Source organism: Lissotriton helveticus, chromosome 12, assembly GCF_964261635.1.
Source record: "Lissotriton helveticus chromosome 12, aLisHel1.1, whole genome shotgun sequence".
NCBI classification, from domain to species: domain Eukaryota; kingdom Metazoa; phylum Chordata; class Amphibia; order Caudata; family Salamandridae; genus Lissotriton; species Lissotriton helveticus.
Window position 1 is genome coordinate 761,502,110 of NC_136073.1, and position 19,367 is coordinate 761,521,476.

The following is a 19,367-nucleotide window of genomic DNA, read 5'->3' on the forward strand; positions in this document are numbered from 1 at the left end:
AGAAGGAGCCATTGAAACCGGCACTAATGAAGCCATTTGAAGGCTGAAACACGTCTGCGTAAGCGTTTCATGGACCTCACTTACTTGCGCAAAACAAGAGGTATTAAAGCGGTGTCGTCCATTTTTCCCTCCCTGGGAGAAAGTTTTGGTGTCTATGTTTCTGCAGCAAGCAGGCACTGGCTGACCACCGCAGTCTCGGTCTGGAGCAACGGTGAGAGCCTGAGAACTCTGGTAGCTGCATGAAACTGCAACATTTTGCCCTCCATACTTTGGGAGCGAGGAGGCAACACTGTTTGTCTGAGAAGGGGACATAGGAAGGCAAAACCATTCCAGGTACCTGTGGCGGCGTTGGGATGCTTAGCCAACCAGTTGGGACTTCACATGTTGTTAGGAGATGCCTCGTCACTGAATGGGTTTCCTCTGAGTACTCCCAGCCCCAGCATGCATCTGCCTGGTTGGTTTGAGCACAGGACACCTGAACATCGTTGGGCTGAGGAGGGGCGAGCGACCACCTGATTGGGAGTGGCCACAATATTTAAATCTGTGAATTTGGCCCCCCTGGAAGAAGGAGCCATTTAAACCAGCACTGATGAAGCCATTTGAAGGCTGAAACGCGTTTGCCTAAGCGTTTCATGGACCTCACTTACTTGCACCAAACAAGAGCTATTAAAGCCTTTTTAATCCCTGGAGCTGTGTCGTCCCTTTTTCCCTACCTGGGAGAAAGTTTTGGTGTCTATGTTTCGCCAGGAAGCAGGCGCTGGCTGACGACCTCCCTCTCAGTCTGGAACAATGCTGAGAGCCTGTGAACTCTGGTAGCTGCATGAAACTGCAACGCGTGCCCCCCATTGCCTGAGAAGGGGACATAGGAAGGCATAATCATTCCAGGTACCTCTGGCGGCTTTGGGATCCCTAGCCAACCAGTTGGGACTTCACATGTTGTTAGGAGATGCCCCGTCACTGAAAGGGCTTCCTCTGAGTACTCCCAGCCCCAGCATGCATCTGCCTGGTTGGTTTGTGCGCAGGACACCTGAACATCGTTGGGCTGAGGAGGGGCGAGAGACTCCCTGGTGGGGAGTGGCCACGATATTTAAATCTGTGCATTTGGCCCCCCTGGAAGAAGGAGCCATTGAAACCAGCACTGATGAAGCCATGTGAAGGCTGAAACGCGTCTTCCTAAGCGTTTCTTGAACCTCACTTTTCCTGCACTCCGCGTTAATCGGAGATCACTGAGTTCCAAAAAACTCCACTTCGCGTTGTGTAGCAGAGTTTTTTACCTCGTTAGCAATCGTCAGCATCAAGTTGGCGAGCGCGAGCTTGGAAAATCAACATCCCGGCAAGATTTCTCAATGCAGGGGGCAACAGGTTTCTCTTGCAAGTGGTCGCGAATGCTTGTGACAGCTCGCGTTGAGAAGCTGCCCGTTCCCGTTAAGAAAGCTGGCGCGCGAGTAAAAATCTACTTGAGCGGCACAAAAGGAAAGCAGAGACCACTTGCACTGTGCATGGTGCCGTTCGCAATGATTGCACAGTGCGGACAAGCATTCGGCACTGTCCAATCACTGCAAACAGCGTTTTCCTCTCATACTCCGCCACTCGCATAGCTCTGCTTAGTGCGGCGGAGATTTGTTTGCAGTTCGCATAGTGCCGCATAGTGAAACTCCGCAAACTCCGTCCAGGTTTAGTGCAGAGGCATTAGGCAGGAAATAAAGCAAAGATATATCAAACAATGTTGCTATCATAATACTTCATAATAAAAGCAACACAAAATAGTGGCCAAAAATTATTACAACATGCAAAAAGTGTGCAAATTGCACACTGCACGCTTGGTTATTACAACCATTTTCAAATGGTTTAAAACATTGAAAAAAAATAGCAATACTCCACAAGAATTGACAACAAATATAACTGTAAATTAGGAAACCCTTCCCATGATGTACATGGTTAATAAACAATGTATGCTTTTTCATTAAAGTGTACGGAAAAGTGATGCATGGATGTTTGAATTAATCTCATTCATTGGTAATTACTTGGGACGCATCCCAATCCATCATTATTTTCCATACCATGCCACTTAAGTTTGGATCCAACCATATGCAAATCACTCTTGACTCTGCTCCAATGAGAACAGGCTAAGTTCTCCCTGAACCGGAACCAAGCAACCCAGGAGTGGTTTTACCCTGGTTAGGGCTCATCAAATAGGTATAGCTTTGTCCCTGTGACACAGTGTATGTCCAGACGTGGTTTCAGTGACACTGTGCCACTGGAACAAAGCTTACCTGAATTCAAAATCTTGTGGGCATTCCCATATTGAGGAACGATGACCTTTCTGCATTTTAAATAAGGATAATCCTGCTTCTTTTGTTTGTTGGAATTTCCCACACACCAGGATTCTCAATTCATCTTCCAACCTCTCCAGATTCTGTGTGTGTGACATCATCAGACATTGCCAAGGAGCAGAAATAGAAACATAACAAACAGATGGTTGCTGATAGTGTCATAAGGGCTCCATTAGTGCTGCCTAGGAAACTGAGGCTAAGAGTTCTAGATCTCTGGTGCAGTGGTCACTTTCCTTGGAGACTTGGAAGGAGGCAGTTGGAGCTGTGTTAGCTTGTGAGAGCTGCAATTTCTTTCAATACTGACATTTATTAGTGAGCTTGAATACTACTACAACTGGTAAGGTCATTTATGTGTTAGAGTGCTTGACTGAGGGTGTTATGTAGAGGTTTGTGGTTGGGATACTCAGTCAAAATGTGACAGATACTTCTTCCCCAATGTTACAAGTGCTTTAGATTATAATACACTTGAAATTTAATGGATGGGATATCTGTGATGTTTTGAATCTAAAACATTGTGTTAATATTAAACTTAAATAGAATATAGACATTGTTCTACCTCCAAAGGCCTGTGTATTTAAAGAATCCATGCGCACTTACATAAACACACACACATACTGGGGACAAATGATGAAACTTTACGTTAAAGTTCAGGGACTAGTGTTTATGCATTAGGGGAATAGATGTGAGGTAATGTGGTTTTAGGTTAGAGGTTTAGGGGTATAATAGTTAAGATTTTGAGGTACAGATTTAAGTGTTATGGGTTTTGGGTATAATGTTAAGGAGTGAAAAGGTTAGGAGTGAGGGTTATGACGGTTATAGGTGCTAGGGTTTAATATTGTGGGATATACGGTATTAGGATTGACACTTTTGGGTATAGGGTTAATGGATTAAGGGAACAGAGATTAACACATTGAGTTTAAGGTATAGGGCCTAAGGGTATGGCTTGTGTATTTCAGGAATCTTTTTAAGGCTATGGTGAAGAGGGTTAAAAGTATAGGTTTAGGATTAAAGAAACCCTGATATTACATCTCTTTAATAATATAGAGGAACATGTTTTACATATGAGTTATGCTAATGAGTATTTTTTACAATTTTATTAATCTGTATGAAAAATACGCAGGTTTACTTTTCATACTAACATTGCACTCAATTTATTTCAATGGAACACACATGACTTTCCAGCCATCTATTTCTCAGTAAACAACATGAGTTATCTAGGTACACAAACACATACACTCAAACACGCACCTCTTGAGTATGTAGTTTTATTGTTATCTATAATAGTTCCTACGACAATCATAGATGTCTCTCTGATCCTCTTCTTTCTTAGCTTTAAACTAAGTACCCATAGAATTTTGTTCACTAAGCACCAGTTTAGATGATTTCTCATTTCAAAAAAAGATTATTATTTATGTTAACATGTTTAATTTGTTTATGATTGGTTGTGTTTGCTTGTATATTTTCAAAACATCTATAAATGTGGTAATTGTGCGTGAAGTGTTTTAATTGATAGGGGCTGAAGTCTGTACATATTACGACCTACCTAATTTGTAAATTTATTTTATTGTCAAACATTCCCTTAGTGGTTCAGAGTTGATGTTCTGAAGTGAAAAATACTTTTGTTGATTTATTGTCCTCAAAATGTTACAGGCATATCTAGTTTTTGCTTAGCTATTTCGTTTACAGGTACGTTGTGTTTGTTGCTGCACTGTTGGGCTGGTATTGTTGTTTTTAAACTCTGCTCTTCCTTCTGTCTGTTCATGTGAGTCTTGTGTTTGAGGGCTGTCAGGCTGTACACCCGTGTTATGAACCTGTGCATTGGTACGGTATAGGAGAAAAAATTATAGGCTGTGGGGAAAAGAAGAAAGATTACTTGTGTTCTGTTCAAACACTATTTACCATCTAGAGATATCTAATATATGTTGACGTTAGAGTTGGGCTTGTCGACCTATCAAATAGGAAAAGATGAGATACCTATGAGGTATATTTGCATCTAATCAATGTCAGTGGTGATGGTTTCAATATCTCTTGGTCTGCCTTACAACCTGCAGAAATATTACTATTTAGTGGGCTGGTAATATGAGTTCTAAATGTTAAAAGCAGCAACAGAATGAGTTGGTGTTCGAACTTGCCCTCTAAGCCAGGTCACCCCAGATTTTTGCCTTCCTTCGCTGAACACAGTTATGTTGACTTTTAGGACTCTGTGCACATTGCTCCTGATAATCACTGGCAAACTGATTGTACTTTCCCTTTAAAACAGAGTAAAATTGGCCTACACCTGACTGGTATATTTAATTTACTTGTAAAACCCTAGTACATGGCACTAAATGTACCCATTGCCTGCAAATTAAATGCTACTAGTGGGCTGCCGCATTCATTGTGCCCCCCTCTTCCTAACTAAGGTAGCACTGCAAAACATATCTTACTTCTGCCATTAAATCTGTAGTACAGTTTTTAACTAAACTTCCATTTCAACCAGGCACAACATGCCTTTTGCTAGGCCTAAGCATTCTTGTTTAATACTTATAAGTCACCCCTAAGGCAAGCCCTAATAGCTCATATGGCAGGGTGCAGTGTATTTAAAAAGTAGCAATGGTTTACTTCAGTTTTACATGCCCTGATAATGAGAATATCTTAAAGGCATGATTCACTGTCTCCCCTTTGTCACCCTGGACAGTTTTGGGCCAAATATAGGAAAGAGTGAAATTTAGACAAATGGGACATCCCTCGCCTGCAGACTGGCACTGAAAATAAAAGTGGTACCTTCAAAACCTCTCATCAGAACATTCCTTGACCTATGTAAGATTAGGAAGAAGAACTGTCCTGCCATTTGAAGATGGAAGATTGGACCTGCTTGACTTGGGCCCAGGCTCCATGGAAGTTACTCCAAGAGTCAGTTGACTGGCCTCCTGTTTGAGCTAAAGGGACAAGGCATGCTTCCAGGAGCCTCCCTGCAACTGCAAAGCTGACCAGCACCAACTGGGCCTGCCTGAGCCCTACTGCCGGCCTCTGCTGGAGTGAACTCTGATCCCTAATAGGTGCCCATCCAAGTCATGGACCCTTGGCTACCATCAGAGTGTTCCCTCCTTATCTGAAACCACAAGTCCTGAGTCCCAGGTGAAGATTCTGAAGTTTTTGGCCACTGTGCGACTGCGAATGGACTCCTCATGTCACCCGACAACCATCTGCAATGCCTGCCAGCGTGAATCTCCTGCGACGACCTGCTCTTCATGTCTGCTCCTAGATCCAGCACCACGCACACAAATGATGGATGGACTGCTGAATGAATCAAACATTGATACCCACTCAAGAGATCTGGGTTAAATTTATCGATATTTTGCTCCCAGTGCCATCCCAGTTTAGACACAGCCATATGCAAAACAGTCTTGCCCCTGCTTATCATGTTAACAGTCTAGACCAAACTGAAAAGCCAGGCCATCCTTGGACCAGACACAAGCATCCTAGGACCGATTTTGGAGTATTACCCCTCATCAGCCATGCTAGCTTCAATCCAGTGCGACAGTGAGCAAGGGACCCATGTCTGGGCATACCCGTCCCACTTAGGGTGAAAAGTGCTATGCAAACAAATGATGTCTGGAATGCTGAATTAATCAAACATTCATCCCCAGTCAAGAGATCTGGGTTAAATCCATTGTTCATTTGCTCACCATGCCACCCCAGCTTAGACCCAACCATATACAAATCAGTCTTGATCCTGCTCCTCATGGAACAGTCCAGCCCGAACTGTCAAGCAAGGCCTTCTCTGGACCAGAAGCAAGCATCCTAGGACCGGTTTCGGGGCATCACCCCTCATCAGCCAAGCTAGCTTGAATCCAGTGGCACAGTCAGCAAGGAACACACCTCTGAGCTTACTCATCCCACTTAACGTGAAAAGTTCAGAGCAAACAAATGATTGACGGAATGCTGAATGAATCAAATGTTGACCTCCAGTCAAGTGATCTGGGTTATAGCCATTGTTATTGTGCTCACTATGTCATCCCAGTTTAGATCAAGCCAAATGCAAAACAGTCGTGAACCTGCGTCTCATGGTAACAGTCTAGACCGAACTGAAAAGCCAGGCCATCCTTGGACCAGACACAAGCATCCTAGGACCGATTTCGGAGTATCATCCCTCATAAGCCATGGTAGCTTCAATCCAGTGCGACAGTGAGCAAGGGACCCATGTCTGGGCATACCCGTCTCACTTAGGGTGAAAAGTGCTATGCGAACCAAACGTTCATCCCCAGTTAAGAAATGTGGGTTAAACCCATTGCTCTTTTGCTCTCCATGTCATGCCAGTTTAGACCCAGCCATATACAAATCAGTGTTGATCCTGCTTCTCATGGGAACGGTCCAGCCTGTACTGTCAAGCAAGGCCTTCCTTGGACCCGAAAAAAGTATCATAGGACCAATTTCGGAGCATCACCCGTCTCAGCTAGGCTAGCTTAAATCCAGTGGCACAGTCAGTAAAGGACACACATTTAGGCTTACTCATCCCACTTACAGCAAAAGTGCTCAGCAAACAAATGATGGACGGAGAGCTGAATGAATCAAACATTCACTCCCAGTCAAGATAACCAGCACCAGCACAGTAGACTGCAATGACTGCCAAAGAGAAGCTCTAGCAACATCAATAGATTTGGGATTTGTCTTGCGTTGTGTTATCACTTTATTACTTTGTTTGCGTGCTGCATAAGTACTATACACATTTACCCTATCTTAAGCATAAGTGATCTTGTGCCAAGGCACCAGAGGTTAAGCATAGGTTTACTTAGTGACTTTTGTGGTTAACCAGACAAGGATTATGTTTATTACTTGAGTGGTGCTTCCACCCCTCTCACCCAGTTTCTAACGCTTGGTCAGTTTAAATTATTTGTTTATGAATGAAGCCAAAGCAGAGTTATCAGTACATGCCTGGGAGGTCTCTCAGGTGCAAGGAATTCTTTTAAATGAGACCACATGGATGACCTCAGAATGAATCTATCCTTTGTGGCAGAGGGGGCATTGACGCAGGGTTTTCAATTATCGCTATCCAGACCTTTTCAAATGATTGTCGCTAATGGTGCTTAAATCAGACATTTTAACATAACACTCTTAGGCTAAACAGGACCATAGGAATTTCGTGTGCACCTGGCAAAAAAAAGTTATTGCAACAAAGTGCCATCATCACTTGTATATTTTCCCCAAAATATTTAGCCATAAAGGACACTTTACAGTTCTTCAAATTTAAGTTGAACCACAAAGGGCCATCACCCTTTACATGTTGTTTTGTTCCTATTAGCGGAATAATATTTATAGTGAAATTATCCGTTTAACCCACTAATACATTTTGAAGCTGATTATTGAATTAGATCTCTTGCAATTTCTCATGCATCAACTAAACATTTCGGACTAGCGATCATTTAACACAACTGCCATGTTTTGCACGCAGGGGTCCTAGGTAGCATCAAATAGATGATGAGATGGAAGCTTGAGTTGTCTATGATCAGGGCTGGACTGAGAACCAAAACTAGACCCAGCAAAGTGCTCGGCGGACCGCCTGGGGGGTTAGGGGTGAGACCGAGTTGTTTGCCAGTGCCGGTTTCGGAGGATTTTGTTACAGGGTCCGATATTATAGCTGTGCTGCAAAAACGGACCTGTAACAAAAACAACACCCCACAGGCCAAAACCATCCCTCACACTGGCGACTCACCGGGGAAAAACCTAGTGCCCGCTACGCCCAGTCTGGCCTTGTCTTTGATGCATCTCAGAACCCTGAGGCAAAAGCCATTGCCTTACTCACTGATAAGCCTGGTATGTTGCCTCCCACCACACCTCTCTTTAAATCTTTCTCCTGCCAAAATATAAAAACATTATTCCTGGCCTCTGGCTACCCTACCACATTTCTCTCTAGAGCTTTCCTTTCCTTCCTTGCTCCAAGTTGTGCTCTCTGCTCTTCATCCAATGCTGACAGGCTCTCTGAGAGCCATGGCAGGATAACCTGGAACTGATTTATCAGTTTGCAACAGTATGAAACAACTTTTTTCTCCCAGTTTTTCTGTCATAGCAATAACAGGATTTGGAATTCGGTATTCATGCTAATGGCTCTCCCTTATAGTCATACATAGCAAAATATTAATGGCTGGTGAACAAGTCACATAACAGACTAGATATTTCACAGTCAGGTCGGCGGTAAAATGTTTGAGTCTGGTGCGCAAGGCACAAACATTTATTTATAAAGTTTTGTATAGCGCCAACGTGACCCTTACGGGTATCAGAGCGCTTCACAATTTTGGGTAAGAGGGATACAGTATTGGGAGGCAAAATATTCATTACATAATTATGCAAAGACATGTGCAGGACTCCTGTAGGTGTTGGAACTCATCACATATGGGTACAGTAATGGGTGAGGAACATTCGAACATATGTATGTACAGTGCATGTTAACAATGTTGTTCACAATGTGTGGGAGTAGCTTCTGAATGTAAGTCTGAATATCTTTTCCCACTCACGCAAGACCTTGAATCCTAATGTTGCAGCAAGATGGGCTTTCCAGATCCCCTTGCTCTAAAGCTTTTTACCCTTTGATAACACTCCAGATTGTGCCGACTTCATCATTTATTGGTTAAAGAAACTTTTGGAGGAACTCGTGTGATATTTGACTTATATGATTGATTATCCAGCCAACAGTTGTTAACCCAGCTGTTTAGTTTGTTGCGCACTACTAAGTTTGATTTTATCCGCGTTAAGCACTGGATAGGAAACAGACTCAAAAGAAGCCAAAAGGCCTAAAAGAATCAGGAATGCAACAGATGGAGGGCATTGGTCATCAAGGCTTAATCAGAGGAGTGCATTGGTCTAAAACCTGATTCAGTTTGGTGGCAAACGATAAAAATGATACAGGTCGGTAATTGACATAAACTTTAATTATGCTCCAAAGGCAGCAGCATTTTCCCACCCATTAGGTACCTGGCCTGATACATTAATTCTGTAAGTTTATTTCAAATAATTTCACAAACTGTGTGAATGATCTTCATCTTACAGATATCCAGAAGAGATCTTGATAATATCTCTTTCAGCTGCTCAATTAGCTCTTCCTATTTTATAGGCTTATAACGCATAAAAGTGTTTCCTTGAGAAGTAGGGTCCAGTTAAAATGTTATTGAGGGGTCTGCAGAGGGTGAGCTAATTTCTAAAATGCTTCCTGCAAAAAAGTAATAGAGTTGGTTGTATAAAGTGTAGGAGGGCAGAGACTTACATCTTTCACAGTGAGTGGGCCAAACTCTCTAACAATCTCCAAAATCTGTCTAGTCCGAGAGGTGAACTTATTACTCTGAGCACAAAGTGAGTCGAATGTTTTGTGTTAATGGTTATTTTATAGGTTTTAAAATCTGGAAATGACATTCTTATTAGGGTTTGAGTTAAAACCTTTCCTCCAGTGTCTTTAGACTTTCTTACATGCTTTCTAGCAACATCAATTTGCTATTGATACACACTTCATACAACTTTCAAGAGGACAACAGAATCAAGACCAGTCGGCACTACAATGTCTTCATCTACCTTAAACAGATGCATCAGGTGGATGATTGAACAAGGGAGGGTAGAAATTTGCAGGTGTGACCCACAATCAACAGGAGTTTCCAAGGCACTAAAAGCCCTGGTAGTGGGAGCTGGATTGGACAACATTTTCAAGGATGTCAAGTGGTGTGGGTATTCTACGTTTAAGTGGTTTTATTTTAAAGCTATGCAGTACAGTCGGTGGTGAGTACGCTTTAAACTATGCATAATCCTTCCCTACGGTCTTGACAAAAACTGAGATTTTCATAGACATTGCAGAAAGAAGCTCGGATAATTACCATTCTTTTCTTAAGATGATGAGACAAATAGTTCCTTAATGGATTTCCACCTTTTACTGAATGGTTGGAAAGTAAGACTTGGGGGTTCAATGAAAGCAACAGGTTGCTGTGACAGTCATGGCGACATGGATGATGCTAGAGCAAATAAAATTGTCATGACATGCTGCTGTTTTAAGGCTTCTGGTAGGCATCAGACTGGATCCAGATATTTAAAAGCAGCAGTACTCTTGTATACCAGTAGATGGCGGTGTGCACCTCCGTTCTGACGTTGTTCCACTCAGAAGACTTGGGTGTAAATAACCACCATCCAGGCATGCTGATGCCAGTTCCTTTGTATACATGCTTTTTGAGGCGGAAACAGAGCTTACTCCTCCTCTCTTTGACAACTATTTTTCTCCCAAAACGTTCTTTTTCAGAGTCCCAGGGACAATATGTCACCTACCAAATCAACAGGGCGTAAACATTTCAGGGAAGGTTGAAAACCAATGTCTGTGACAGATCCCCATGAACTATGTCTGTGGTGCCTAGGGTCTGAGGAGGTCCTTCACCTGACCCTACCTACAACAGAGGTGAAAACTAACATCTTGACGAACAAGTTACTTACATTCCATAACGCTTTAGCTGGTAGAGACTCTATCAAGACGCTGATTCTTTATATGAGAACATTCCCTAGTGTCAGACTGCATCCTGAATAATTTTTTGCAATTTCCCCTTGCATGCTGGTAGTTGGCATCGTTTGGCACTGCATCGTATTGTTGGCGCAGTCAGCAGCAGATGTGACATTCGCGGTGCCAACATAGGCCCCGGCCCAGGGAGCAAACCTCCGTTCATAACAGTCTTTTTTTATTTTTAATCCTTGCAATTTATTATGATATGAGCTTTGCAAAAGGAAGAAACGAAAAGAAGATGTGTACAAAGAATGTGTTTGTATTGTGGTAAATCTGGATATTATGTAAAAGATTGTCAGAGTAAACATAGAATTGGTTTCAGGACTTCAGGTCAGGTTTAGGTGTCTCAGGGAATTATATGGTTATCAAGTTTGGACAATCATTAGAGATACCTTTGATCACTAAGAATGTTCCTGCAGAGGTTAGGGCAGTAGATGGTTCAGCATTGCCTTCAATGTTAATATATGCACACAATCTTTGTGGTGGGTTTTGCAAGTCACTATGAATAAAATAGTTTTGATCTGATTGATGCCCCTCATTAGGTGGAGCCTAGCTATTGCGTTAGCAATCGCTATGAGAGATTATAGTAAGGGGAAAAGAAAAGTCTACCAAAGACCTCTGGAATGCGGTTTATGGCCAGTGCATGTGAGGCATTCAAGTGCGAAGCAGGCATCTGGCATTGACTTGAAAGCAGCAGACTGCTTTCGCCAGTGCGCGCTTCGCCTCAGTTCCTGCTCCCCCTCTTACAGCAATTAACTTTCGTTCACTCACACCCCCATATGCTCGTTCCCTCCCACCCTTCCTTTGATGTACGCTTTTCTTGTTTTCTCCTCCCTACCCCTCTCTCTCCACCCTCCAACTCTACCCTCCACCCTCCAACTCCACCCTCCAACTCCACCCTCCAACTCCAACTCCACCCTCCAATTGCAACCTCCAACTCCACCCTCCAACTCCAACTCCACCCTCCAACTCCACCCTCCAACTCCATCCTCCAACTCCACCCTCCAACTCCTACTCCACCCTCCAACTCCAACTCCACCCTCCAACTCCAACTCCACCCTCCACCCTCCACCCTCCAACTCCACCCTCCAACTCCAACTAAACCTCCACCCTCCAACTCCACCCTCCAACTCCAACTCCACCCTCCAACTCCAACTCCACCCTCCAACTCCACCCTCCAACTCCAACTCCACCCTCCAACTCCACCCTCCAACTCCACCCTCCAACTTCACCCTCCACCCTCCAACTCCTCCCTCCAACTCCTCCCTCCAACTCCAACTCCTACTCCAGACTCCACCCTCCACCTCCACCCTCCAACTCCAACTCCACCCTCCAACTTCAACTCTACCCTCCACCCTTCAACTCCACCCTCCAACTCCACCCTCCAACTCCACCCTCCAACTCCAACTCCACCCTCTAACTCCACCTCCACCCTCCAACTCCACCCTCCAACCTCAACTCCACCCTCCAACCTCAACTCCACCCTCTAACTCCACCCTCCAACTCCAACCCCACCCTCCAACTCCACCCTCAAATCCTCCCTCCAACTCTACCCTCCACCATTTAACTCCACCTTCCAACTCCACCCTCCAACTGAAACTCCACCCTCCAACTCCACTCTCCAACTCCACCCTCCAACTCCAACTCCACCCTCCAACTCCACCTTCCAACTCCAACTCCACCCTCCAACTCCAACTCCACCCTCCAACTTCAACTCCACCCTCCAACTCCACCCTCCAACTCCAACTTACCCTCCAACTCCAACTCCACCCTCTAACTCCACCCTCCAACTCCAACCCCACCCTCCAACTCCACCCTCAAATCCTCCCTCTGACTCTACCCTCCACCATTCAACTCCACCCTCCAACTCCAGCTCCACCCTCCAACTCCACCCTCAAACTCCAACTCCACCCTCCAACTCCACCCTCCAACTCCAACTCCACCCTCCAACTCTAACTCCACCCTCCAACTCCACCCTCCAACTGCACCCTCCAACTCCAACTCCACCCTCCAACTCCACCCTACAACTCCACCCTACAACTCCATCCTCCAACTCCACCCTCCAACTCCACCGTCCAACTCCAACTCCACCCTCCAACTCCAACTCCACCCTCCAACTCCACCCTCCAACTCCAACTCCACCCTCCAACTCCACCCTCCAACTCCAACTCCACCAACTCCACCCTCCAACTCTACCCTCCAACTCCACCCTCCAACTCCAACTCCACCCTCCAACTCCACCCTCCAACTCCACCCTCCAACTCCAACTCCACCCTCCAACTCCAACTCCACCCTCCAAATCCAACTGCAGCCTTCAACTCCACCCTCCGACTCCACACTCCAACTCCACCCTCCAACTCCAACTCCTCCCTCCAACTCCAACCTCCACCCTCCAACCCACCCTCCAACTCCACCCTCCAATTCCACCCTTCAACTCCACCCTCCAACTCCACCCTCCAACTCCAACTCCACCCTCCAACTCCAACTCCACCCTCCAACTCCAACTCCACCCTCCAAATCCAACTCCACCTTCCAACTCCAACTTCACCCTCCAACTCCACCCTCCAACTCCAACTCCACCCTCCAACTCCACCCTCCAACTCCACCCTCCATCTCCACCCTCAAACTCCAACTCCACCCTCCAACTCCACCTTCACCCTCCAACTCCACCCTCCAACTCCAACTCCACCCTCCAACTCCGCCCTACAACTCTAACTCCACTCTACAACTCCAACTCCACCCTCCAACTCCAACTCCGCCCTCCAACTCCACCCTCCAACTCTACCCTCCAACTCCAACTTCACCCTCCAACTCCACCCTCCAACTCCAACTCCACCCTCAAACTCCACCCTCCAACTCTACCCTCCAACTCCACCCTCCAACTCCACCCTCCAACTCCAACTCCAACTCCACCCTCCAACTCCACCCGCCAACTCCAACTCCACCCTCCAACTCCAACTCCACCCTCCAACTCCAACTCCACCCTCCAACTCCACCCTCCAACTACACCCCCCAACTACACCCTCCAACTCCAACTCTACCCTCCAACTCCAACATCCGCCCTCCAACCCACCCTCCACCCTCCAACTCCACCCTCCAACTCCACCCTTCAACTCCACCCTCCAACTCCAACCCCACCCTCCAACTGCACAATCCAACTTCACTCTCCAACTCCACCCTCCAACTCCAACTCCACCCTCCAACTCCAACTCCACCCTCCAACTCCACCTCCACCCTCCAACTCCAACTCCACCCTCCAACTCCAACTCCACCCTCCAACTCTAACTCCACCCTCCAACTCCGCTCTACAACTCCAACTCTACCCTCCAACTCCACCCTCCAACTCCACCCTACAACTCCACCCTACAACTCCAACTCCACCCTCCAACTCCACCCTCCAACTCCACCCTCGAACGCCACCCTCCAACTCCAACTCCACCCTCCAACTCCACCCTCCAACTCCAACTCCACCCTCCAACTCCACCCTCCAACTCCACCCTCCAATTCCACCCTCCAGTTACAACCTCCGATTCCAACTCCACCCTCCAACTCCACCCTCCAACTCCAACTCCACCCGCAAACTCCACCCTCCAACTCTACCCTCCAACTCCACCCTCAACTCCACCCTCCAACTCCAACTCCACTCTCCAACTCCAACTCCACCCGCCAACTCCAACTCCACCCTCCAACTCCAACTGCACCCTTCAACTCCACCCTCCAACTCCACCCTCCAACTCCAACCTCCACCCTCCAACCCACCCTTCACCCTCCAACTTCACCCTCCAATTCCACCCTTCAACTCCACCCTCCAACTCCACCCTCTGACTCCGACTCCAATTCCACCCTCCAACACCAACTCCACCCTCCAACTCCAACTCCACCCTCCAACTCCACCTCCACCCTCCAACTCTGCCCTACAACTCCAACTCCAACTCCACCCTCCAACTCCAACTTCACCCTCCAACTCCACCCTCCAACTCCAACTCCACCCTCCAACTCCAACTCCACCCTCCAACTCTACCCTCCAACTCCACCCTCCAACTCCACCCTCCAACTCCACCCTCCAACTCCAATTCCAACTCCACCCTCCAACTCCACCCACCAACTCCAACTCCACCCTCCAACTCCACCCTCCAACTCCACCCTCCAACTCCAACTCCACCCTCCAACTCCAACCTCCACCCTCCAACCCACCCTCCACCCTCCAACTCCACCCTCCAACTCCACCCTTTAACTCCACCCTCCAACTCCAACTCCACCCTCCAACTCCACCCTCCAACTCCACCCTCCAAATCCATCCTCCAACTCCACCCTCCATCACTCAGGAACACCACGACATCCCTCAGGGACACCACCACATCACTCAGGGGCACCACCACATCACTCAGGGGCACCACCATATCACTCAGGGATACCACCACATCACTCAGGGACACCACCACATCACTCAGGAACACCACCACATCATTTAGGGACAACACCACATCACTCGGGGACACCACCACACCACTCAGGTACACCACCACATCACTTTGGGAATACCACCACATCACTCAGGAACACCACCACATCACTCAAGGACACCACCACATCACTCGGGGACACCACCACATCACTCGGGGAGACCACCACATCACCCAGGAACACCACCACATCACTCTGGGACACCACCAATTTACTCTGGGACACCACCACATCACTCTAATACACCGCCACTCCACTCAGCCCAACCACATCAGCACTCAGCACCACAACAGCACTGTCCTTGCTTGCTACCAAAAAGCATTGCCATAGCCAATAGGACCCTCCAACTCCAACTGCACCCTCCAACTCCAACTCCACCCTCCAACTCCACCCACCAACTCCAACTCCACCCTCCAAATCCACCCTCCAACTCCACCCTCCATCTCCAACTCCACCCTCCAACTCCACAATCCAACTCCAACTACACCCTCCAACTCCAACTACACCCTCCAACTCCAACTCATTGAACTCTCACAATACGTCTGTCCTCACATCCAGTTCAAAGATATACACACACACACACATAATCTATTACAGGGGCACTGGGTGGCCTGCATTCATAAAATATCATTGTCACCCACACATCCATTCTGCGAACAGGAGGAGTGTAATGCTCCCCTACAAGTCGCTTATGCCAACTACAATCCCTCCAAGAAACCTGCCCATTCCTTATTTTGATTCATCTACATACTTACTCCAGTAACTTATAAATTAGCTGATTAGGTCATTTTAAAGGCTTTTTGAACAGCCTAGGTGCCATCTTGAGCTGCTCTTACCATCTATTTCCTTCATATTATACATTTAACTTGCAACTTGAAAAGCAACCAAAAATATGTTTAAACAATGACGCTGTAGTAGACAGAGAATAGTTGTGTCACAAGCAGGTGATGTTTTAGGGCATTATTCTCATATAGCAAAATGAAGCTGATTCCATGTAATAAAAGCACTTGGGATAGTTAAAAATCATTTACAAGGTTCCATAGGGCCAACATGTTTCATCCCAAGTCTAGACAATTTTTTAGTAGTCACTTATAGAAAGGGAGTGTTACTTGATGAAAATAGGAATCCCCACAGTTTCTGATATAGGCCAATCCTTTTATGAAAACAGTAACTTAAGGTCTGGGTTTTAGGGATGAGAAGTGAGGAATTCTTTTGTACAGCACATTGCAGTGAAGGTGTTTTCTCATTCTATTTGGCGAAATGATATTGAAATATTTTGGTATTTGGGGATTTAGTATAACAACAGCATAGGTGAGAATCAAGTTTTCTTTTCTCCTCTCGCCTCCCCTGAACTGAACCTTGGATATAGAGATAATATTCTTTCTCTTATAATCCCTTTTAGACATCAGAAATTATTCATGTTAAAAAATAAGGTCGTAGTTCACAGGCCCGTCTTGAATCTCCAGTGTTTATAAAGCATATATTGTATACTGTTGCCTACTATGGGAGGCTAAGCCACTGATCTCCGACTTTCAATGCTCATGAAATCCTTTGATCTAAAATTATTGTGACAACTGAAGTTCTTGACTCAACTCATTACTTTTCTTTCTTGATTCCTAGTTAATTGTCTACAGTCTAGTTGAGTGAGCACCATCAACCACAGTTGAAATTTGAATTTTACTCAATTCAGGATGTCCAACAATGTGAGTTTTGATTTCATGCCTGTAAGTGTAAATGAGGTATTATGCTTAATTGTCATTATCAGGGTTTGAGTTTCTGAAATAAAGATGAGTAAAGCTATTTGAGTGAAAATTCACAAGTTAAGTCCCGATTCTAAAAGAAGCTGCAGGTGAACAAAGGTAAAACATAAGACATGCAATGTTTTAAAACAGGAGAGGAAACAATATAGTGTCACCTACTAAAAACACAGGGAGCGAGAAGAGTTTTTGTAGTGACCTTTGAACTATGTTTTTGCTTGATGACTGAGAAATGATTGGACCTAAATATATGGGAGCAGATTTACAATCCCCATGTGCCGCGGTGCATCTAGTTGCATGAGGCACTTGTGGCGTAGCCTGCTGAGTGATATTTACAAGCACAGGTAAAGTCATTCTGCGTGACTTAACCTGGGCTCGTAAGTATCGCCCCAGTTCATGAAACACTTTGCGTGTTAGGGGCGGGACATGGGTGTTGATATGGGTGTTCCCACGCAACACCCATGTCCACTGATGCATTTCCAGATTTACAAGAAATCCTAAATCTGGAAATGTGTCAGAATGTCAGAAGGTGCCCCTTCCTGCACAAGAACAATCTCCCCATGAAGCAGGCATCCTTGCACCACTTTGCAAGGATGCCTGCGCCGGCGCATGGCAGCTGTTTGTGTGCCAGCGCAAGGGGAAGCAGAGAGATGCAACATACTGTTGTAAATATGTTGCATCCCTGTGCTTTGAAACTAACGCAGTGCAGCACAGCAAAATGACTTGCTTCATCTTGCTGCGTTAGTTTCTTTTAGATCTGCCCCGCGGTTTCTTCCCAACTTACAATGTTAGTTTAAAAGTTCGGGAGGATAAGTAGTGAGCACATTATAGTGCCTACTTTAAAGTTTTCACTTTCATGAAAAGAGTTGTCATTTGGATGTTCTCAATTTTGTTGACAATCAGTTTAGTTTCTTCAAAAAAAAGTAGGGATGTGATCTCTTTCCCATAGTTGTACAATCATCATGTTTAGAGCTCGCTCCACTACAGGCCTTCAATGTGAAGTGAAAGAGTTACACTTGGTGAAACAATTTACTTCCCCTTCAAGGCAGGAGTGAGATATAGGGCTGCTCACCGAGGAGGCTCATAGAACGTGAAACAACACCGAATCAACCCCAGCCCACAAAACTACTCCTGACCCACCCACCAGCCAACAAACCAACCCGACCCACCCCCTCCAGCCGGCAAAACAAAATCTGACTCACCCCCAGCCTATAAAACTACCCCAACCCCACCAGCCTACTAAACTACAACAAAACAACCCCCAGCCCAAAACTACACCCAGCACAAATAAACTCACCGCTTCCTGCAAGGTCTTCTTGCTATTGTCCGTAGCAGGCAGCAGTTAGTATGCATATTGCCTTAACCACACATATGCGTGCTTAGGGCATATGTGTGATTAAGGCTGTAGATCTAGCGGAGTTGGAACACTCATGGTTTAGACCACAGTGTTCCGACTGTTCCCCGACCATGGCATTTTAATATAGCGTATTCCCTTCAGTAGTTAGCTACTACATTTCAACGAGAAAATGGCTGAGCGGCACAGGGTGTAACATTGCATATCAATATAATGAAATGGTGAAATCTGGTTTTAGAGAGAAAGACCAAATGATTCTTTCTGTTTCTCTTGTAGTTCCGCATGCAAGCCCGCCTGAGGGCAGTAATCTGCTGCTGCAGACCAGTCCCTAAGGGAGGTAAGTGGTCGAAAGCAAAACCCCTCATTACCTCATGCCACTAGACATAAATGTACTCTGAGGGGCAGATTTACAAGCCCCTTGACACACCGGTTCATCATTTTTTGTGTTGTACCGGTGGTGCATGCTAACGCTCCATATTTACAAGGACAGGAAAAGCCACCCTGTGTGACTTTACTTGTCCTTGTAAATATGACCCCTTTACACGCAGCACTTTGCATGAAAGGGACTTTCCATGGGTGTTGCTATGGGTGTACACACACAGCACCCATGGAACCAGACACATTTTCAGATTCACAAGGAATCATCAATCTGGAAATGAGTGTGAATTCTACGCCTCCCCAGTGGAGGAGTAGGGAGGCCCAACAAGGAGAAATGTATAATTTTTTCCCCGTTTTCTTTTCCTCTTTCTATGTGTGCTGCATTTTGCAACACACATAGAAAGAGGAAATCACCTCTAATGATTGTTTATGTACAGGAAGGGTTCCCTTCCGGCACATCAACAATCATTGAAACAATGCAGTTTTTCAACTTCTATGGGTGCTAATGCAGCACACATAGAAGTTGAAAAACGGCATTTCAGATTGTTTTTGTGCAGGAAGGGAACCCTTCCTGAACA

General features: G+C 45.7%; 1 protein-coding gene across 1 annotated transcript in view; it reads left to right on the forward strand.

Moving 5' to 3' along the window:
- LOC144798125 (uncharacterized) overlaps positions 1 to 19,367 on the forward strand; it is an 81,935-nt gene that overhangs the window by 9,838 nt on the left and 52,730 nt on the right. Inside the window, exon 2 of the mRNA XM_078668881.1 lies at positions 18,688 to 18,748. Coding sequence (XP_078525007.1) covers positions 18,688 to 18,748 — 61 coding nt within the window. The remainder of the gene's footprint in view (positions 1 to 18,687; positions 18,749 to 19,367) is intronic.